This window comes from Saccoglossus kowalevskii, chromosome 11 (assembly GCF_978046115.1).
Source record: "Saccoglossus kowalevskii chromosome 11, keSacKowa6.1, whole genome shotgun sequence".
NCBI classification, from domain to species: Eukaryota; Metazoa; Hemichordata; class Enteropneusta; family Harrimaniidae; genus Saccoglossus; species Saccoglossus kowalevskii.
Window position 1 is genome coordinate 27,716,566 of NC_140651.1, and position 25,491 is coordinate 27,742,056.

At 31.3% G+C, this 25,491-nt stretch overlaps 1 protein-coding gene across 1 annotated transcript; it reads right to left on the minus strand.

Moving 5' to 3' along the window:
- Positions 1–356: 356 nt before the first annotated feature.
- LOC102806697 (bifunctional peptidase and (3S)-lysyl hydroxylase JMJD7-like) lies at positions 357–25,308 on the minus strand. The gene is made up of 10 exons (XM_085505090.1): positions 24,723–25,308; positions 22,999–23,062; positions 12,934–13,059; positions 11,935–12,077; positions 10,290–10,457; positions 9,715–9,784; positions 7,746–7,808; positions 6,658–6,738; positions 6,071–6,142; positions 357–5,979 (listed from the first exon to the last, which is right to left on the minus strand). The coding sequence occupies exons 1-10, from the start codon at positions 25,175–25,177 to the stop codon at positions 5,911–5,913; spliced, it is 1,311 nt and encodes a 436-aa protein (XP_085361216.1). The 5' UTR covers positions 25,178–25,308; the 3' UTR covers positions 357–5,910.
- Between the last annotated feature and the right edge of the window lie 183 nt (positions 25,309–25,491).

Consider the following 25,491-nt stretch of genomic DNA (forward strand, 5'->3'; position numbering starts at 1 on the left):
GTATTTTTAGTCAAAAAAAACTGGAAAAATGAATTCCTTTAACATCTTTTATCTGATTTTATGTTAACCCGAAATGCCGTTAGAAACATAATTTCTAGAAGATAGGAAAGCTTTTGGGATAAGGTCGTTTTATTCAAAAAAGTGCCTAAGCTCTACATCTCTTACTTGAAATGGACTTTTCAGTCAATAAAGCGTACCGACTCCAATTGTGAAGAGAAAAACAGAATATGTCACAGGCGAATACACATTTCACGTTCAGTTAAAAGATTATACATGGTTACATTAATACAAACAGTTTGATATGAAAGAAAATATCTGACGAAATTGCGCCGGCGGAAAAATATACTACAAAGGAATTTTTGATTGAACAAAACATTTATTTTCTCTACTGCATAAATAAAGAAAATGATGTAATTTGCTGAAGAAATTGCAAGAAATGAGTGTATATAAATAGAATCACAAGCAATTTATTGAATAATAAAGCTTTAGCAAAACAATGTGGCCAGTTTCTTTCGTCAATACAAATCATTAGGAACACAAGTGATAAAACACACATCTGCAATTCCATTGAAGTGATTATAACACATTGTGTACCCTTGAGCTGTATCAAGTATTTCTCAAACAAATATGTACTATAGAATTCCAGCCCTCGAAATGCAATGTTTTTACACAACATTATGTGGCGGCTATCCAGATGCAGACTTCTTTTTATTGATAATTAAGATTCACGAATTCCGAGTTTATTTTAACCCACGTAATACTAAAATGTTATGTCACATATGTTTGACCACAATTTATTTTCCAGCTATATCCTTACTCATACCATGAATATTCTAAATGCTAACATTCATGCTTATTTGTCACAGAAATGTCATTTTAGCTATTCTGGATAACAAATGGCTAAAAAGCAGATCAAGGTCCTCTAAATTAAAAATTGTGGAAATATAATGAGTTTAATTTTGACACAATCAAAGTTCATTTAGCTTCTAATGATCCACAGTATAATTACATAATATGAACTAATATGTATAAAATCTTCAAATATTAATATATATCTATCGAATATTAACAAGTTATGACAAAATATGATTTAATATTGATTACAACTGTCACAACAATGTGTTTCACCCATTACAAAGTGACGATGTCTTAACTGTTCCCGTGTACATACTTAATTTGATTGAACGACCATACATTATAGTATAAGATTTAGTGGTATATATACACATGGTAACATGTGATGCACCCAGCACTGATGTAGGATAACTGCTAAACATGATTATGCATGGTTACACAAGTGTGGCACACAAGCAAATGTGGTTGTCAAACTAAAAACAAATATGCCATCAAAAACTTTCACAACTGTAGAAACAATGAAGAACACACAATTCGCAATTGTTTAATTTTATGGTAACAGTGAATGGTATAAAACTGTGTCGACCCATTTTGTTCATTACCTAATCTATGATATTTGTTTGTATTGTGATATTATTGAACATCTTAAAGCAATTAGTTGTTGAATGGATTACATGTTATTTGCGTATAATAAAACAAGGCACAATATATGCCAGCGAATGTATCAGGTTTTCTTGTAATAGCTGTATGGCTAGAGGTGCCTGGAAGACTGCTTGTGATTTGATTACTGACCCCAGCATTTATTTCTGTATTTATCTATTACCATTGTAATATATGACTGTAGTATTAAGACCAGGAAATGTTGATTATAGAAATATCTATATGATATATAGATGTGATATGTGATCAGTTGATAAGGCATAAAAGAGATATGTAAATTATTCTACATTTGCAATGAGATATTCATAATAAATATATTGCTATAAAATGAACTAAGGTACACACATGTTGCATTCTATTTAACCTTTTCACCACCAGTTCACTCTTTCCATCACAAATTCACACAATAGTCCCGTTTATAGTCTGTACTTCTTTCAGAAGATTAGGACAAAAATAGACAGTAAAAACTTAAAATTGATTCAAATTTTGTCTATTGGTTCCAAAATTAGTGTTCACTTCCAGAAATACTGAAGAATATTAGACAAAGTGCAGACGAATTTGGGTGCGAACATCTAGTGGTGAAGAGGTCAAGTTCATAAGACACAAACTGTACATATATGAATAGGCACTTTTAGAGAACACAGAAAAAGTATTAAAAACTAACAGCGCAATTAATTAATTAAGCGATATCATAAATTATATTATTTACTTTCAATATTTATTTAAATTTACATAGTTGTTATTTGTGATTTTTAAATGATAGTGATAATTTTAATCAAAGAAAGCTTAGAAAGAACTCCCATGTGCTGAGAGTATTGGAGACACATTAAATATAATTCGAAATTACTTAGCTGAAAACTAATTATGCAAATCAGAAAATTAATATGACCAGATTTGAGTGTAAAACTAATGAGGTCTGCGCAATGTAACAGAAAATCTATGTCTCCAAGTTTAATTGAAATGTGATTAGAACCAAAAAATTATGAATTATTATGCTTATTAGGGAATTAATATGAACAGATTTTTACCCCAAACTAATTAGGTTTGTACATTGTCCTAGAGCATCTTTGTACTAAGTTTCATTGAAATGGAATAATTAGTACCGCGAAAACTCCAAAATTTTCGACCCCTCTAAAAATTCGGCCACCTATTTATTTGCCGGGTTTCGGTGTTTTATTTACCTCCAAATTTTCGACTCCACTAAAAATTGCCGACTCATTCTTATTCGAAAATTGCGACCAGTTTTAGTTTTCCCCCAAACGAAAAAAAAAAACGATGTGAGCGTTCAAACGGGACCTTCCTCGAAGGCATGAATCCGGGTTTCTGATTGACTGAGAGATTTTTATTTTATTGGTAACGAAAATATATTCTAAATAAACGAAGTTTCAAATAAAAACGAACACAAAAATCTCGGCATGCTGCGTTTCTGAATTGTTGATTATTACTGTACTCAGTAGTGATTATAATAATGTACACAAAATAAATTTGTTGAATGGTTATGAAATACAAATAAAAGTCAACTTAGTTTCATCGTAAGCGAACGATTCCGGTCTCGTATAAACGTTTGATGCTGTAGGATATCCGCCATGTTCTCTTAGGTCAAATAGGTCAAATCGCTAATTAACCAATCAAAAAGCTGGATGATGCCAACGTGTTCAAATTACCATAGCTTATTTAAATATGTTAATGTTATTGAACGCAATGCGGAAGAGATTGATGTTGTAGTACGATATTTTGGCTTGGATTTTGATGCGAAAACGGCATGATTTTTTTTAAATAAAAAAATTAGTTGTTTTTAAAAAATAAACTGGTCATCTGAAGAATAATTTAACATTGTTCACAGTGATAACAGCTCATTCTCGAAAGGAAGCTTACCCGCTCACGCTAGTCACGATAAAAATCATACACGTGTACTCTTGAATAGACAGACGTCAATGACTACGGTAAAACTTACTCTATTTTAGCCGGCAGGATTGATTGAAATGTCCGAAAAATTACGCCAAAATACACCTTAAAAGTCCCATTTTATTTTCTAAAATCCCATTTTATTTTTTAATCCAAGGGCGAATTTACGGCAGAATTTGGTCCCTCCACAGTCCCTCAAATAAGGGACACGTGAGCTTTGATTCTAACCGGATACATTGCACTGGGTCGGGGAGATAGTTTGCTAAACTTCCATGTATCTTTTGTCCAATGGGTACCTGTACTTCGAACATTCGCAAGTTTTCCTAGGTAGTGCGAGACAGCTTTGTCTTTTGACCTATTAGTTTTGTGCTGACCTCTTCTCCGCGTCTTGATGTTTTGTTTTGCTTGTCATAATACTCACTGATTGATGACTTTGTTTAGATTTTGAGTTACAACTTGGCCACGACCTTTGCTTTTACCGTGAAACATGAGGAAGTTTACGTCAATTGACGGACATTGCATTTTTTAAAAACTAATGAAGCACACTGTCTATCATCCCCATTTTTTCATTTGCTGATTTCTATTCTGAAAAATTCGACCGTCCGAAAATGCACCTTAATTTTGACTCTAAAAACACGTCACATTTCTAACACCAATTATTTAAAACCGGTCGAAATTTTGGAGTTTTTACGGTACTTTAGATATCAGTGTGAAAGCTTAAAATTGGTTAATTATGCAAATTAGGTAATTAATATGTACAGATTGTAACCCACAATTATTCAGGTCTGTCTATTGTCCTACATCATCCATGTACATTCATTGATATGTGATGTATAGTACCTGAGATATCAGTGTGAAAGTTGGTTAATTATGCAAATTAGGTGATTAATATGCACAAATATTTACCGGAAACTAATTGGGTCTGCATAATTCTAGATTCATTGAAATGTGATGATTAGTACTTTAGATATCAGTAGAAAAGCTGAAAATTAATTATGCAAATTAGGTAATTAATATGCACAATTATTTACCCTAAAACTAATCAGGTCTCTGCATAGTCCTAAAGGATCTATGTACCAAGTTTCATTGAAATGCGATGATTAGTACTTGAGATACCCATGGAAAAGCTGAAAAATAACTAATTATGCAAATTAGGTGATTAATATGCACAAATATTTATCGAAAACAATCGATCTCTGCATAGTCCTTGAGTATGTAAGTACCAAGTTTCATTGAAATGTAATGCTAACTACTTATATCAAATGCTGAAAATTAATTAATTATGCAAATTAGGTAATTAATATGTACTGATATTACCATAAAAACTATCAGGTCTGTGCAGTGTCGTATGACATCTATGTACCAAGTTTCATTGAAATGTGATGATTAGTACTTGAGATATCAGTGGAAAAACCGAAAATTGACTAATCATTATGCAAATTAGGTAATTAGCATCCACGGATTATTACCAAAAACTAATCAAAACCTAGCATTAGTTCAGAGCATCTATGTACCAAGTTTCATCAAAATCCAATGAGTGGTTCTTGAGATAGCAGTGGAACAGTCGGACACACATACACACATACACACATACACACATACACACATACACACATACAGACACACTAACTGCAAAGACTCCCATTTTGTGCTTCGCACATGGGAGTCAAAAACTATATATTTTCCTCCAAAACTTGAAAATAAGATATAATAAATTGGTTGTAAGAAATTGAGGAAATTGAAATAGATTGCAGCTATTTCTCTGGTTTATTGGGGATGACTAAACTAAGTGACACACATCTAAGCACATTTTTAGGTTAAGTGTAAACTTAAAATGAATTTTAGCCAACAATTACCTGTCTCAAGAAATATAAAAATTGAGACAGCATCTGGTCATTTGTGGCAAGTCGTTTAATGTCTTATGATAAAATGAATGGCCCCAAAATTTATATGATAAATAGTTGAGAATTTTGCTTGCTGACCCAGCTTTTGTTTTCCATTATTTGTTTCTACCAGTGGGGACTTTCAGTAGGCTGAGTGGCAAGTACATAATATTCTATGACTATTATAACTGACAATGCAGTTTCAATAGATATTTATTAACCTTTTGAGTGCCAGATTTTTTTCCCACCAAAAATTCAGCGCAAATATTTTCACATTTTGTAAAATTTTCACTAAATTTCAACATCATCATTGGCCATACGAACAGTTTTAGATGTTGCTTTTAGTTTTTGATTAAAAGTTTTGTCAGTTTATATCAACATTTCATTTTGGGATTAGCAGACTACAAATTAAGGCACTCAAAGCGTTAACGGTAATTATACGTACATAGTTTAGTGACCTTCATAGTGGTTCTTAGCAATATTGCAAGATAATCAACTCTTTGTAATAAATCAGTTATCTGGGTCATTTGATAACCATCTATTACTGGAAATGACAACATTACAATTACTCAAAACATAGCTGCTCTAGAAACACACTAAAATAATATTACAATTCCTCCTTCTTTGCTGAGTTACCTTCTGCTTTCAGCCTCTTATATGCATTTTCTGCAAGGATCTGAAATACAAAACATACAATTAAATGTATGCATTCTTGATGCGAAAATTATTATAATATAAATTAATTTGATAAATGGCATGAAACTTACTGCTTGTTGTTCTATCATAATTTCATTGAAGGCTTCCATGATATCTGCAATTTCTTCAGTTTCTGGTGTTTCCTAAAGCAAAACAAAACTTGTCTATGTATTCATTGTGTTATGTAAACAACTAAAGTTGCATTCTTACTTCGCAAATTTGTGAAGTATCATTTCCAGACATCAAATGATGATATTATGGATGAGTAGAATGAGAAATTAGACGGCACTGAGTTTTGAGTGTTTGTTTGTTTCTGAGTTCAGGTGCATTATATATATGTCTGTCTAAGGGATAAGACCCTCCAATTTCAAAATAAAATGTGTGGGAAGTTGAGGGTAAGATAACTACTTTTAATCTTTCTTAATTTTCAGCAAGGACAGCATCGTCATTTCATGTTTCTAGCTTGTTCAGGGAATTATGTTTTACATACTTGCAAAGTAAGAATGCAACTTTTAGTGTAGAATGCCACAGCATTGGCATATTAAAGCATATTTATATCACATGGTGAAGTGATCGACGGCTGAATAAATGAACCTTAATTGGTGAAGATATGTCTATCTCTGAATCTCATCATTTGAGTTTACATGAATGTCATTACCTTGTTCTCCATTTCATATAGATTGACAACATCTTCTTTAGAAAGCAGTGCATCTTTATCAAAATCTATCAATTGAAAAAGCTGTAAAAGATGATAACATTACGTTATTACATATGTACTGCTTTGCTCATGAAAATACAGCATGGATACACAGCACCACAAAATAACCCCACAAATACAGTGTATCAGGGTGAGGACATGGTATTCTTTTATAATATATTTATTACACCAAAGGTTACAATTAATACAAATACTACTGATATGACATGTGTGGATAAATCCTGACATATTGTAAAAAATTTCATTTTTAAGACTCAGAAAGATTGGATTAGCATTCATCTAATTTTTATAGTGTCCTTGTATATCAGAGAGTGTACATTGCAAACACCCACTTTGAATAAAATCGACTCAAATCCCTAAAAAAGCCAAATAGATAGAACCTGAATTGTATTTATAGAATATATATAGTTACATAATTGCACGGGATGTTCAACTATTTTCATAATTTATATTAATATTAAATTGAATTTAAGCCAAGTTTGCGAACTTTTCGTTTAGTTAATTCGGAAGGTATGGTTCAATTTATATTAACATTAATATAACTGTACCCTACCTTCCCCTTTACTATACTTAACCTTCGCAAACATTTCTATGTTCAGTCACAAGATATTCAACTTTTATTCTTATTAAAGCACAATTCTATGTTGCATTGCATTGTAATTGAGTTTAATTAAACTCCAATTAAAACGTAACCCTATATGGTGACGCGTTTTAATCGAGTTCATATCACAACATTATTAAAAGTTAATTCAAATATATTAAAAGTTAATCCAATATGTGTCGTTAAGACGTGTATGTGTGTGTGTGTGTGTGGGTTTACATGGGAATATAAAATCAGGGGCACATAGATTTGCATTTTCACACTCATGTAACAAATATGAAACAATATTCTTCCAGTTTCCTAATTATTAACATTGTTCTAGATGATTACATGGTGATGACTCTTTTCACAAAAAATTAAGGTTTGTAATTGTCCATTACTGGTAACTAAAGATTAAAATAAAGATGAAAATATAATAAATAATTACCTCTCCTGACAGTTCATCACATTCCTCTGTCCATTGTTCTAATACTGGCAAAAGAGTAGAGTCCTAAACAAGATAGTGTAGAATATAATCATTTAGAATAATTGCCCAAGATGTGTGTGTATGTGTCTGATCTCATTCTGAGAAAAAATATTGGTATTAATTCATTTTAACCCCAAACTATTAAATAGACTGGTAAAACATTCAGTTTCCGTCAGTAAATACTTAGCTTGTATGTCAATGTCAAGTAACACTAAAAAGCCTGGAAGCTATATAGAGAAGATATACTCCAAATCGGTTTAATTTTGTGAGTAACAAATTGGATTCTGTTAAAATCACAAAATTTTGTAGCATTGAAAATTACACTTGTGTTCAATGACAAGTAGTGTCAGTAATTTTCACAAAATTTTGCCTTCATGAATATCATATATTCCTGATATTACAAAAATTTATAACAGTAAAATTCAAACATTTTATAGTACATAGAAATGTCACACACTACATTAATACATCATTACAATAGTAATCAACATAAGTGGTACAACACTCAATGTGATCCTACGCCGCCTGAATGCATACTTTGCAGTATTCTCCCATGATACACTTATTGTGTTATACATGTTTTTGTGCTTATGGTCATATATTAGTGATATTATGTAACACTTTGAAATGCCAGCATAATATTATGATATTATTATGGCAGCATGATTGCTTGCAATCCTTGACAGGATTATATTTATGTCACAGGCTGCAGCTGAATGAAAATACCATGTAAAAAGTTTGACAGGTAGCTGAATTGTTTTCACCACCAGATGTGTATTAATTGAAAATGCATGTCCAAAACAGTTGCCCATGGTAACTCAATTCATTGATAGATTCACATAAATTTAAACCATACACAATACAATTGTATATCACTCAAAACAAAACAAAACTGCATGTACACTGCTTTAATTTCATGATTTTCACTATTTTTGATAAATTTTGTAGAAGCAACTTATACAGCAGTAAAAGAAATGCCATTAAATTTTTAAATCGCAAAAATTGCTAGCAATAAAAATTTATTGCGTATGTGTATTGACAAAGAGTCAGGATATTTCAGTCTAGATTAGTTTCTGTTTTAATAATTTTTTAAGCAGATTCAGTGATTCATTCATCTTCACAATGTTTTTTGAAAACCAGGAGCATGTACAGTGACAGCAACATTTGTTAGCAATAAAAGTTGATTCATGTACTAGTGTATACAGATGGCAACACTCTACAGTACAGTCTTTGCATAACATAACTTACAAGCTGACTATCAGCTAACTTTGCATGAAAACATACAATTGTTAAAGTATGTATTATTGCCACCAATAATTTCAACTTATTATTTTTAATATTTTTCTACGTTACAAATATGAGACATAATTACTCAGCACAATTGGGATCAGATATATAACGTTTTTAAAGAAACCAAAGATATAAGTTGAAAGCTACATAAGTGAAATTTAGTCCAAAATGTTCGACAGACTATATTTCCAGAACTATGAAGCACAGACAAATTTTGAGACCCAGTTTCCAAGATCATTGTCTTATAAAGCAACACTAATAAAATCGAACTCATAGAAAGAACGAACAAGAAACGTAAAAACCCTATTTTTAGGAGATCCACAGGAATTTTTGTAACTTTCGTAATCCATTGAGCAAATATTAACTTGAAAAATACACGATCGTATTCTCTTGTATCTCAGCTTTCTGAAAATACATACACTGCCATAGTTGCATGCTTAAATAATGGAAGAGAAAGGTCCTAAGGACAAACGAAACTATTAGTCCCCTTTCCCTGCTCACTAACTTAAGTCAGTTTAAAGCTACCTAAATGTTACATCCAAACTGTACCAGAGCAGTTAACATGCAACATGAATTAATACAATATTTTGTGGATTCAGACAATTTAGAAGATTTCTGCAAAACAATGAATACTACTTACAGTTTTCATTTTTTTCTGAAATTCATCAAATGATATGCTTCCAGTTTTTACGTAACTTAAAAATGTTTTACTGAAAAGAAAGTTGAAAAGAACAAACAACAAGTAAAGCATACCAGATAAACAGAATATTTATAATACACTCAGAATTGATTCAAAACATTATAAAAATATATCATGAAAAAGAAACATTAATTTTAATTTGCAATCATATTTCAGGGTTTTCTCTAGAAAAAGAGGGAGTACTGCAATTCTACGGCGTCACCAAGTGGTGGAGATAGAGTTCTCCTTACCAGGCTGTGGAGTTTTGGATAATTGTAAGTTGAAATGGAGCATTCTATGGCTTCCTTTGGGCCAAAATTACTATCAGACAGGTCACAGTTAAGGACTGTGGCCACATGTGATCCCTGGTCAATCAGAATTTTATGGTTGCCAGAGGATCTGCTCCCCAGGGTAAGGGGGCCCATGACCATGGCATGAGGGCGCTGTGCCCCTGTTCCCTTGTTTAAAAAAATCCCTGATATTTGAAATATATAATTTAATAGTGAAATTGTGTTGCTGCATTTACATATACATACATTGGATCAGGTCCAACAATGTCACTGGCATCTGTTTCAAAAAACACATTAGCAATTGAGTTTGGTTGGGGATCACCACACTTATCAGCAGATACATCTAGTTTAGGTCTGTGGTTGAACCATACATTGACTGCTAAGTTAGCATCAAAAGAATTCACTTGGTGGAACCTATAACCAAGAAAATGATGTACAAACATTGAAAGATCTATTATCATTTGTTTATTGTGTAAAGTAGTTATGTGACATACTGTAGAATACTTTATTTTCGCTTGGAATTTATTTTCCCTATTTTCACTAAAGAGATGCTTCAGTGAAAATAAAAACCACTGAATATACCTTTTTCCAATAGTTCACATTCAACTCATCAAAAATCAGTAAAAATAATTCCATACAAAAACCCTTTTCAGTGAAAATTAATTCCAGCTAAAATAAAGTATTTTACAGTATTTTGTAGAAATATCTAATTCATTTGTATCAACTTAGGGTGTCAATAAACTGCAGTGTCAACCCTCTATTGAACATTTTTTTTTCAGTTTGTGATTTTCAAAGATTAGCTTTTGTACATGTAACAACCACTGATTAAATTCATCTAGGAAATAAAATACAAATAGTTAACAAAAAGAAAAGACGAAAAAAAAAAAAAAAAATACTCAAAGCAACTCAAATGCTAATAACAAATATTTATTCTGTGATTCAACTGGAGAGGGCGATGTTGTAGCCTTGACCCAGAAGTGGAATATATGGGCTTCACTCACAAAGGAAAACTTTCCAATGCCTTGTTTTCTACTTCATGAGCATTAAGTAGCATTTGCTAATAACATTATGAAGTGACTTATCAGAATAACATAAAGAAAAGTTTTAAATGATATTATTTAGTGAACTCATCCCTGGTATGGGTAGGCCATAGAGATTTCTAGAAATCTTTTGATTATTAAATAAATTAAAAAAGCAATGGTTTGGAACATTGTCTGATTCATATCACTCATGGACACTTCTTGCAGTTTGTTTAATAATACAAAGGGTAATGTCTGATAGATAAAAGATATACAAGTGACTCTAGCATATCAGATAATATTTAACAGTATTGTATTTGCTTCTAATTATCAGACATCTTTCATGTATATATGACACTGATGCATCATTGTAATAAGCTTGTGTTAAATGTTAGTTGCATTTTACCAATAATATAATAGTAGTTTAGACTATATATTGTGTATTTCTGTTACCAAAACAAACTTTGTGATATTGCAACCCCCAGAAGACCATTTGTAACATAAGGTACCAGATGAGCCAGATTGGTCACTGCATGTACCAAACTGGTCAATGTATGTACCAGATGAACCAGATTGTTCATTGCATGTACCAGATGAACCAGAATTGTCAATGCATTTATCGTATAAACCAGATTGGTCAATGCATGTACCAGATGAATCAGACAAGTCAATGCATGTACGAGTTAAACTAGATTGGTCAGTATATGAACCAGATTGGTCAATGCGTGTACCAGATAAGCCAGATTGGTCAATGAATGTACTAGATGGGCCGGATTGGTCAATGCATTTACCACAAACATTAGCAAACACAATCCATTTTGTGACTTCAATATATAATAAACAAAAATATTTGTTAAAAAGGCTAGTCTTACCATTTGTAAGGAATGAATAAACAATCACCAGCTGTAGTATTAGCAAAGAAATACTCCACATTGTAAAGTTCTGGGTATTTAGTGAAGTCCACTTTGTCCACATCAACTCCAGAATAACCTCCTTCAAAATGATCAAGTTTGATCTGTAATTGACCAGTGAACATAATTTGAATTCACAAATGTTTGTCATAATTTATACTGATAAAAACAATGAAAGTTAGTCAGTGTTTGCATATTGAATTAAACGTTCTAAGAGGTAGGTAAATTAAATTTGAATAAGAATTAAATTTGGGAACAAGATAAATGAGTTACAAACATTATTCAATCAATTATTGTGAATGACATAATTTTTATTTTTTCAAAGGAGAAGAGAAAAATGATGCCATTTTGTCTTCAAAGTTCTACAAATAGACGGGGCGCCAACTTGAGTGACATTCACAAATGTTTTGGCTTAATTGCACTTTGACTACAACACTAATGGCATGAACACATACACTTAATTTGCATACATAAAAAAAGTGTTTAAAATATAAATTAATGATGTCTCATAATATTTAAATAAGGTCAATGATATAGTTCACCATCCTGTCAGTTCCTGTGAATGGTGTATATATCAATGCATTGTAGACAATATGTACTCCCATTGCCTTATTTGGGAAAAACATTTAAATATTATTGTAACATTTAAATATTATTGTAACACTATTTTTTTTTCACAATAGGGCACATGTATCAATCTTTTCACCACCAGAATTTCTCACTCAAATTTTTTTGCAATTTTTTCCTATATTCTTAAATATTTATGGAAATGAACTCTAATTTTGAAGCCAACAGACAAAATTTGAGTCAATTATCAGTTATTACTTATTATTGGCTATTTTTGTTGCAATCTTTTGAAAGAAAGTGCAGACTAAACGGAACTATTTTGTAAGTTTGTGAAGGAAAGAGGAAGGCTAAGTTAGTGAAAACCTTAATATATTTTTAATAGAACTAACTTACTGTTTTTCTGTATTTCAAAAAATCAATAAAAAGCAGCTCTTTTCTTCCCCTATAAAGACAGTTGATATTATCGACGTCATCGTTATGTAAAACAGACTTAGTTCCTCCACTACTGAACCACATAACCTACAAGATATAAACAATAACTAAATAGAGTCAGGGTTCTCTTTACAAATTTAGTCGAACCAATTATTTTAGAGGTTAAAATAAAATGGAATGAAAAAAAAACAAAAAAAAGTACGAGTAATTCATCAAAAATTGTGTACAAAGGGCAAATTTAAGCTTATGGTGGTCATCACAACAAGTCATGTTTCATTTCAAGTATATAGTTTGTTTATGTGAAATCATAACACACATCGCATAATGTGCTGTATAAAGCGGGAGGGTTGTCACCTGCGCAAGCGCGGCAATTGAGTCCCAAGTGACGATAAGAACACACAGCGACGATAAGAACACACGCTAAAAACGCAAATGCTCATGGGTAGATGCTTGTTTGTAAACAATGACACGCTATGACCATCTGACGCATGCGCAGGTGAAGACTCCCCTGCTTTAACAGTCATGTGATTTTTCTCTTTTTTAAAATTTTAAATGTAGAACAGCGCCCTCAATTTGTCAATATAAACCAACAGCAGATAACCACTAAATAAATTATATTTTATATTATATTTCTCAGCAAAAAATTCCGACATTTTTTCAGCATGGAGTTAGTTTATTTGATGAATGATTTCATCAATAGTGCATACAAAATATGGCATATAAATCAACGCATCAAGGAATCATTAAATGGTTTCTATGGATACCTGATCTATATGCTAGCTACAACCAGCATTTGCACAGATATTTTAGAGCAACAAATTTTTCATTCATATCCCAATAAATGCCACAATTCCAAACTGATAAATGGATACAAATTATTGTTTCTCATCATGAATGATCCTATTGTTTTCTGATGATGTGCAACAATTTGTTTGTGGGTAGAAATATAGTTCAATTGCTCTAGAGTGGATATATTTCTCAAACAATAATCATTTCATGATCAAGCGACAAATTTCCTGGTCATAAAAAACTAGATTTATTAATAACCTCTATCCTCGTTACGAATACATTTTTCATGTGTGTTGAGGGCACATGCAGCTTAACATCTCTAAAATCTAGTAGTACACCATAGAAATGTGGAAATGCTAGCTACCTGTTTCTGCTTGAATTTCACGCGTTACTTCATCAAAGGAAGCACGTAAAATCTAGAATATTCCAAAATAATTTTAGTCTACTCTGCACGAAAAAAATATCCACTGATGAAAATTGTTGTTTATTAAACTCACTATTAAAATTTGTAAAAAAATCTATTCACTGCTACTCTATATATCACCTTACATATGTCATTTTTGTCATCTTTGGGTCAATGAAGCGTCATTTTATTCACCAATTCAGTAAATTTTTATTATTAAACATTTTAAAATCATCTTCCTCAGTGATCATAGAACAGCTAGTCCAACCAGCATTTAAAAGAGCTCTATTTGAAGCATGTATTAAGTAAACAATATAGTGGTATGTTTTTGTCCCCAAGATGGATCTTGTACACAGACATTATATCTCTTATAACCAATTATAAATTTCTGTTTCACATAAAGTCATTATACAATTAAGCATTAATACACCATGTGATTAATTATTCATGAGATGTTCAATTCAAACAAGCAATTCAGTAAAAACAGACCTATTTACAACTAATGTGACATTGAAATAGTTGGCTTTGCTCAAACAATAAACTCCATCACAACAAAACACTGAAAGGTCCAGGTAAAGTTAATTCAGTTTGAGTTGAAATTAATATTTGTTATCGTTTATACATGTTGTCCACATTGAATCTGTTTCACATACTGAATAATGTATACCAGTTCTATTTTTAGTAAGATTTCATGAATGTGACAAATGCTGAAGGCACTCAAAATAAAATACTTTCCTGGAAACATACAATTTATTACTGTACTGTACTGCAGCATGATATTGATTGAATTACAGAGAGAAACATAGTTAAACTACATATGGCTTGCCATGTATATTTTGAAAGTATACTGTGGAATACTTTATTTTCACTGGAATTAATTTTCCCTGAAAACACTTTTGGGTGTTTTGTATGGAATTTATTTTCACTGATTTCTGATGAGTTGAATGTTAAATATGGGAAAAAAGGTATATTCGCTGGATTTAGATAACAGGCCTGCCGGTAATTACAACCAGTTGATTTTGCCAAAAGTCAGATAAAATATTTTCCTATGTACCTGGCGAACCCAATGTTTCTCTAGATTTATTTTCAGAAAATGGTGCAAAATATTTATCATTTCCAACTATTTTCTGTGGTGAACATAGAACTGCAGATGGTAGTGTTAGACCAGTATACCAGTAAATTACAGTGCAATTGTAAATAATGGGCACTCCTTTTTGTGGCAAGAGTTGCATGTAATATTCCAAATATTTTTTTTGTTAAAGAAATTACAAATTAAACATATAGGAACAAACATATCAATATGTTAATGTAAAATGAAAGACCCTTTAGAAATAGGAAATTATAAGGATCAACTCAAAACAAGATTTCTTTGAAATTATCAGATACATGTACCTGGGTATTACAACATAATTTGGTTCATTTTCTACAGCTGAAACAAGGTGGTTACATCTACTCAGAATATTAAGCCGAATGCAAAATAATAATTTTTTTAGTTATGTTGAAAAAATGCCGAGAGGAAAAAAATTAGAATTACCGGTAATATAGTCACTGAAACATGTGAAAAAAAAATAAAATAAAATTTGTCATTTTGCAATTTCTAAAACTAATTTAATTCATTTTAACAACAAGCTAAGAAGTATCAGATGAGTAAATAAGGCCCTTTAACTTATGTCAGAAATTATTTCAAAACTAAAATTATTGTTCATTGTATAGCCAACTTAATAGACATTCTGTTGTCATGGATTTATAGTAAGCTGCAGTTGACGTACTTCTCCATGGTTATTGGAATATAAAGTTTTATTTGCCAGTTTTCACTTAAAAAAGATGTCTGTAACTATAATGATGGCATTCACATATATAAATTATTTTAAGATGGATCTGTGATGCACAAAACTGTTCTGCACAGACTACTGATTAATGAGAACAAAAAATAAGGTCATCACTCTAAAACTCTAAAATTTGTTCAGGCCATAAATATTGTTATAATCATTTTTTATGAAAACATATTTCAGTATAAACTAATTCTCCTTCAGTGCATACTAGCTAATATCTGATAGATTAAACCTATTTTTACATGATAACCCTCCATGGCCACTGTACTCATTTTGAAAACTGTCAGATTAATGAAGAAAATAGTATATTGTCAGTTTGTTTCATAATGAAAAATAAAAAATACTTTTAATCATTTAAAAAGGAATTGAGCAAATTGATACTAGTTTGGAAAAGATGTTTTCATTGGATTTTATTAGGATTTACTTCTCAAGTGAAAATAATTTCTGAGCAATTTAGTATTATTCTACATTCTGTTGCCATGGAAATGACTGTATTCACATGAGTAGTCTGGACGTCTCTTTGAAGCTACATGTACGAGTAGCTGCACAATTTTCGTCTAACATAATTCAACCCTGAACTTTTGAAATACTACATAATGCTTACTATCTATCAAACACACTGGCTAATAAAACCTTTCACAGATAGGTGCAAAATGAATGAAAACGCATCAAATGAATAACCCACTGAAGGCTTTTCATTGTGATTCGAAATAGAGAAAACAATTGGGAGAAGAATAGATTCAGAATACAGGTACATATTTATATAAATGCATATACACAATTACAATACCTACACACTACCAGTAATTTGGTAATATTCAAAGTAGAACTCGGATTAAATTAGAATTAAAAAAATTTCACCTTTCAACTTGCAACCTCATAAACTGTAATTTGGTCAAAATCAATACCCCCCAACCACTCCCTCCTCTAAGACATTCATAGAAAGGTGTAGTGATATGCAGTGTTATTTGCATAAAGCAAAGAAGTCATCAACTGTGCATACAACAGACAGCCATAGCATGTCACTGTTTACAAATCACCATCGTTTTTACTGTGCATTGTTATAATTATTGCATGACCTCTTGATTTTAAATGTTTTTTAATTGTAGTAAAAACATTTTTGTATTTTTTACAATATTTTTGCAATGCATCCTTTCAAAATGAGGTGTATACTGACAATTTTTAGTTTATTTATTTGGTATAGATATAGTATATTGTCACTAGTTTATAAGCCACATAAGGTCACAGTGTATTAATATCATGCTTCCCACAATTGTTGAAAGACAGCACATATGGTGATCCCTCTTTAGATTGTGACAATGTAGTTCACATGAAACTTGTGTCATTGCCAAAATAAAGTATGTGGGGGAGGGGGAGTGTGAGGGTAGAGGGAATCCCTATCATTACTATTGCTTTATTGCTACCTGATTTGAACAAATAATATATACTAAGATGTCAATGTGACAAATTATGAGAAAATAATTAAACTTTTTATATGTTTTATTATAAAAATATTGAGCAATTAGATCATAAATTTATTAACTTCCAAGCTGGCTCTCGACTGGTTTTTGTTTTAACAGAATCTTTTAATTTTGATTGTAGTATCATTGACATCAATAATTTTAAAGTTTATTTGTAGTATAGTATGTGTTTTTGTGTGTTGTTGTGGTTTCTATGGTTATAAAAGTGATTCTGATTTGGTGATAAAAAGCATACATATACATGTACACATATAATCTATATATAGAATGGCACATATTAACACAAGACATTAGCACTGTGTGTTGACTTTCACATTCCATACTGTCACATTACCAAAATAATTTTACAGTACACAAGAATTTTATATAAAACAGGAAATTTTGTTTTGATTCAGAGAAGATTTAATAATCTGAAAAAAAGATATCAGATCATAATAATACTGACAGAAGTATTTCATATCCAATACCAATTTATTCTGTACCTGTTTTTTCTCCCCATAACATTTACAAATTTTTAAACAGCTTAGACGGACTGGAGTCATCAAATCTTAATATTAAATATTAAAATAATTAAACATCGGTCACCGACATAAGTTACAGCGTGCTGTAATGTTGCGGTATTTTACAGGGTATTTTCATCCTACCATATAAGGAAATTTGATTTCAAAATATGGAATGATTACACATGAAAGCGTCCTCTAATAATAAAAACAAACATGGCTGCCACCAGGGTTTGACCGGACTCCATACAAAGAAGTTCAATGATTTTGTTTTAAACTTTTTGGATTTCGGCATTCCCATGATGTATCCTTGGAAGGAAAATATGTATAATAATAAAGTTATTATGAGGATACCTCAATGTATGCACTCAGGCAGTACACCGTGTCGGTCGATACTCTTGCTGTACTGTCTTCATGCACACTTTGAGGTATCCTCGTAATAACCTCATATCATCAATATCTGAATTTGTATTTTTGACCATTTCTTAATATTTGAAATTAATAATTTGGTTCTACTGTATTATTATGCTCATAAATACATAGAATAGTTGTTGCTTGGAACAAATTAACTGAATGTCCCTAAATCGCCAAGGCTGTTGAAGACTTATGGCAGAGACTAGATGGTTCTGAACGAATTTGTTCGTCAATTTATGACAAAAGCACCCTAAGAGTAGTATATTGCATGAAGCACCATAGTCATAAAATTCATATTAAATATTCTGTGATACCATGACTGTGGTGTTATTGTTGGCAAAACAGGATGGATTTATTCTTATCAATTTAATTCTGACAAATGTATGAATACAGTTATAATCTTGTAATATTAAAAATATCAGAAAATGTAAAAGGTTTAGTCACCATGGGGCAGTACATAAAACAGTAAAAATATTATTACACTGCTTGTATTTGAAAAACAATGTTTTTTAATTATCTAAAGTTGTTTGTACTTGAAATAAAAAGCTTTTCAATTATAAAAAAAAACAGTTTTCACCTCAACTAATATTTTAAATTGATCCCTGATGCAGTTAAAATATCAGAAGCCAAATTTAAATTCTGTTCGTGTTGGAGTCTTTGTAAATGGAGTTTCATAAAATAGCTTTTAAAAGAGTACAGACCAAAAATCACATTCATTGTACCTGGGTCATTTAAAATTGCACAAATATAGATCATTCTTACTGTGATTTCTCAGGACTATTAGGTGAGATATTTGAGGGCCAGAATTTGTGCAAATTGTAAGGAAAAATTTCCTTAAGATTGAAATATTGATTTTCATCAAATCTGAATAATGGCTTTTAATTCTATCTACACATTTTATATATTTTTTTATTTTTATTTTTAACACTTTTCAATAAATGTCCCAGTGCCTTTTAGAAAATATACCATGAATTGCATAAAAGTAGTTAAAAATAGTAAAAGTAATCTATCTACTGGAAAGCAAAATATTTACATGAATAATGACTTTATATGTCATGTACTACATAATGACATATAAAAATATGTCCGGTTATTGTAATATTTAAGTACCAGATTTTGAAGAATATACATGTATTACTGACATCTACCGGTAGTTGTCATATGCATTTATTTTATTTTATTTAATAATTTAATTGTTGCACTACACTAGTTATAGCAAATTTAATGTAGTTGATAATGTATACAGTTGGTTACATTGTATTGTAATATACACACAAAAATGCAATATTTAATCATTATATTTTATTAATAATTTCAAAAATGTACATGCCAAAAACAAAAAAACTTTGCTAATATTCAATACTGCATCAAATGCTATAATTTAAACATTTAAATATTTTGTACATTTTATTATTTTTCTTGAACTTCATTGTTAATTTTGGATTAAATAGACATAATTAAACTATAGCTACAGGTTTTTATCAAAATTATTGAAAAAAAAGTAGAAAAATTTGTGTGGGTTTAATTTTGTTACAAAAGTTGACATTTAATTAATAAAATATCCAAGTTTGAAAAATAATTGAACAAAAACTGTTGTCACAGTCAACAACAACTACATACATTTTTCTCATATATGCCATTCTATTCATCTATGATGGTAATAGTGCATTGGGCCATTCCAGTTTATACATGTATATGATGAGAGTTATATTTGGAAATCCTACTCTGTATGGTAGCACAATGGAACTCATCAACACCATAAGTAGGACCTATAGTTTTGGATTTCCATTACTGTATGGTGAATGGTGATTTGGAAATAAAACTTTGTATGACTTATACACCCATGGAAATTATACCCTGTATGAAGTAAACATACAAGCTCATCAACAGGGGGTGCAGATATAAACTGGAATGGCCCATTCTGCCAGAATAGTCTACCATGATATTGCATAAACAAACACTTGTAATATTAAAATATTCAGAAAATGGCAATAAAATATTCATATCATAAGAACCTAAAATCAGATAATAAGAGTTTTATGACCAAGAGTCACTGCATGATAACTGACATGATGGGACCTTGCTAATCAAAGATGCATAAGAGATAATGCAAGGGTATCTTTCACAGTCATGTACAGCTTTTGCATAATTTACTCCGCTGATGTTACTGGGCCCAACATTTACAATTACTGCCGGGATTCCTCCAATCCTTCAATCATCTAACTAGTTAAAGCTTGGTATTGTCTCAATCTTATCAGAAATCCTGAGATGCTGTCAATGAGGTAATTGACTTTAGAAGGCATTGTCATATAGGGACGAAATGTGTTAACTGCATATTGGATTTTACTGGGAAGATTGTTTTGACGATTTTATGCGATAGTAAAATGAATGGAAAGTCCGAGAATAGAATCATATAATAAAAAAAAAAAAAAAGCATTACTTGAAAACAGAAAAGGTGAAAAGCTGATTTCAATGTAGAGCTCTATGGAAAAGATGAAAGATCCTCCCAAATGTCCTCTACACTTCAATTTTCTATCCCACAATCCTTTGCAAAATCCAATATGGAGTTAACATGTTTCTTCCCTATAACATGTTTATGATATTCAAGAAGACATAATAATGCCTTGATTATGTATATTACATGAGTGAACCTGAGATATGAACTTCTTTCATAGTCTCACCAACTAATACACTGACTTCTTTCATAGTCTCACCAACTAATACACTGACTCCTTTCATAGTCTCACCAACTAATACACTGACTCCTTTCATAGTCTCACCAACTAATACACTGACTCCTTTCATAGTCTCACCAACTAATACACTGACTCCTTTCATAGTCTCACCAACTAATACACTGACTCCTTTCATAGTCTCACCAACTAATACACTGACTCCTTTCATAGTCTCACCAACTAATACACTGACTCCTTTCATAGTCTCACCAACTAATACACTGACTCCTTTCATAGTCTCACCAACTAATACACTGACTCCTTTCATAGTCTCACCAACTAATACACTGACTTCTTTCATAGTCTCACCAACTAATACACTGACTCCTTTCATAGTCTCACCAACTAATACACTGACTTCTTTCATAGTCTCACCAACTAATACAATGACTTCTTTCATAGTCTCACCAACTAATACACTGACTTCTTTCATAGTCTCACCAACTAATACACTGACTTCTTTCATAGTCTCACCAACTAATACACTGACTTCTTTCATAGTCTCACCAACTAATACACTGACTCCTTTCATAGTCTCACCAACTAATACACTGACTTCTTTCATAGTCTCACCAACTAATACACTGACTTCTTTCATAGTCTCACCAACTAATACACTGACTTCTTTCATAGTCTCACCAACTAATACACTGACTCCTTTCATAGTCTCACCAACTAATACAATGACTTCTTTCATAGTCTCACCAACTAATACAATGACTCCTTTCATAGTCTCACCAACTAATACACTGACTTCTTTCATAGTCTCACCAACTAATACAATGACTCCTTTCATAGTCTCACCAACTAATACACTGACTTCTTTCATAGTCTCACCAACTAATACAATGACTCCTTTCATAGTCTCACCAACTAATACAATGACTTCTTTCATGACCAATCATTCTGTCTCAGTATGTGCATGACTTGTAATAGATTCAGTTGTAATTTTATCATAATGCAATACAATTATTTGTACCACATTTGGCCAAGAAATATTTTAAAATTGCCACAGTATGTGCCATGATTTTCAATGAATAAGTGATTAACCGTTCAATACAAGATCTTGAGTATACATTGTACATGTAAGTCACAAACCAAAAACGTCTGCCACAAAAATGGAATGATTGAATTTGAGCTTACATGTACATTTCTTCTTTTTTTATAATCAATAATGAAATGGCAATCTTTAAGAGTATTATTGCATTGAGATGTGCTTACTTCGTCAAAATTTACATCAAATGTGCCTAGCACGTACACTATATAAAACATGGAAATACTCAAAAAATAAAATCACATTTGATGAATATTTCATATGATGTTTTAGATGTCACTATGGCGCTACAATCTCGAATTGTCTTGCTTTTACGTTTAATTTCACCTATAATACAGGATACCCCAGTGATTAGAAATACCAGAGTATCTATATACTTACCAAAAAAGTTTGAATTTACTTTATTACATATCATACATGTATTTGCTCTATTCCACTGAGTCAAGCACATTACATTTAATTTATACTAAATCAATAAAATATGCATTAGTTTGTCAAAGACACACATGTTTCATCTATGTACATAAGAAATGGTATCAAAAACAACAAACTACACTAGAGCAGTTTTAGATGAACTCAAAACATTGAAACACATTTGCATCATACTTTACGTATTGTGAACCACTTAATTTTCATCGCTAGAAATTTTCACGTATTTGATAATTTTATTTTTTATCATATTTATGAAAGTCGCTGATAGTCTGTATCATATAATTTTCACTGATTAATTCACAATTTTCAATGAAAATCTGTGTCTGCAAAATTAAGGCAATATATTGCATGTATGGACAGCAAATATGGATATAAACAATACATACCGTGTCTACCAATTCATCAATCAGGGTGTTGCATCGCAATGGATCTGGTAATGGAATGTATTTTCTAAAAACAATTAACAAAACAAATAGAAGAATTAATGCTACACTACATTTTGGAAAGTTATATTATTGTTTTTCATAAAAAGTATTTATAAATGATTCATACAGCAACTAAGCCAATCACAAAGCTTTAAACGAACATCAGCTTTCGTATAAAATTCCAGAACTGTTAGTTTGACCTTAAACACATCGTGACAATTTCTATGTTAATTGAAAAAGAATAAAAATGTTTTAAACTTTTGAAACATTCTGCACCAAACTGTGATAATGGTACTTGTAAAAAACTTGTAAAAAAACTGCCAATAATTATTTTGAAGCATTTTGAATAAATGTGATTGGATCTATAGATAAAAGATAAAAAAATGATTTATTCCAACCACTCAGAAAAGTGACACTTATAAAGTTAATAAAAAGTTAAAGTTAAAGTAAAAATTTTCAAAAATACTAAAATATAAAATAACCAACAAGGTACATATAATAAGAATTTTTTTTGTTTAAATCCTGTTATAATTTTCAGGTTGTATAATAATGCAACCTTAATACTGTGATGTTTTGATTTCTTATTCTGATTTGAATACAATGTTGAGGATCTGTGTTCGGGATAAATGTTTTATACATTTCTATGAAAAAAGGGGAACAGCTTCAAATATTATGATTACTCTACTTACATCCACATTATAAACAGTTTATTTTTGTCAAAATCAAAATGAGATTTGATTAACTCTACAAATTCACCAATTATTTTACCTTTTGTTCTGATTGGTCAATTGTGTTTTCAAAAATTGTTCTGTTCATACGTTTATTCCAGTTATTCTACTACATATGTCTCTTTGTCCTCATTCAGATCACAAAACAATACATACTGTTTTGTGTATTACAGTAATGAAATTAACCTCTGCAGTTCAACACTGTGTACAAGTACAATTATTACTGCATCTTTCCATTTTATCATTTTCATAATGCTGGTATATAATCGTAACTTATCATCACAATCATAAACACACTCAAACTCGTGCAATTATTTAAACAGAACCAATATCACCCCCCCCCAATATATATTGTACAATTAAGATAAGTTTACTATTGACCTGATATTTCTGTGTGTTTTCATTTCACTGTTCAGTGAACTAATTCACTAAACTAAATCACATGAAATGTAAAATCACAACTCACACCATCAAGGGTAAGATTTCAATAAACAGGCAAGGTCGATAACTTTCAGTAATGTTATGCATGATTACGTTTAATCATGGGGGGTACAGTTTCATAAGTCTTTGGAAATTTGTTTTATTTTATGAACAAATAATGCCTATTGTTATACAAGGTAATATCTTGAAAAAAAAAATTATGGTCTATAGTTGAACTATGGACATATAATGAATATAATTGTACCATATTTGCTCTAATAGAAGCATATTTCCAATAGAAGCTTATATCAACCCAAAATCACATTTGTTTTATACTAAATCATATATCAAATCATTAACATATGTACTTATTTTGACCAAAAGGACACCCCTGTAATGTACACTACTACTACAGAGCAATAACAGTACTTGCTATTCATAATGTATAGAGATCTTGTCACAATACAGACTACTAAGTGTCAAGTACACACAATAAATGTATTCCCAGGGACGACGTACAGGGTCTTTAATACTTACCTCAAGTACTTTGGTACAGTCGCAACCATGTATATATCAGTGTTGTTGTAAGTCTTTAAAAACTGTTCAAAAGTCGATTCAAACCCGGACTTGCTTCGAATTTCCTTCTTGGCTCTCTCGATAAATACTCTCTCCTTGCTGGTCTCGGGAAGGCTCATCAAAAACTGGTCATTCCATTGTTTAAATGCAGGATAATCGCGGGCGGCATCCTTAAATATAACTGGTATCGATGGTTGAACGTATTTTGTGTAAAACTCTTCAGGTTTCGGAAATCCATCGAGTGTCAGTAATGGTTGCCACTTCTTACCCGATCCTAAGGGCTCCATGTGCCCTGGCCATGTTGTGGGATCATTATTCAAATTGTCACCTAAAGCCAGGTTTGGTAGGGGAACGAGCAACGTTGTTACGATAACCAAACACGTCAACAACCTGATGCCTGAAAGCGTACTGAACATGCTTTGATGAACAGACCTCTAGTATACTTCAGAATTTACGCATGTGATTCACACTGTTGTGGTTATGTCTTCAACTCAGTGAAAACGCAGATCACTTTATACTGAACGCACAAACGCGGAAGCTGCAAACACGGAAACATCAAAGTTTGAATACTATTCACTTTCTTAACTAGCGCCCTCTCAGTGCATGATGTTAGAACTGTAGAGGGCGCAAGTAAGATAGACAGACCTGTACCACACGATTATACGTTGAGTCATCGTATTATTTTTGGAGAAAAATATTGGTGTAATAAACGAAAATAAAGCAAAAATAT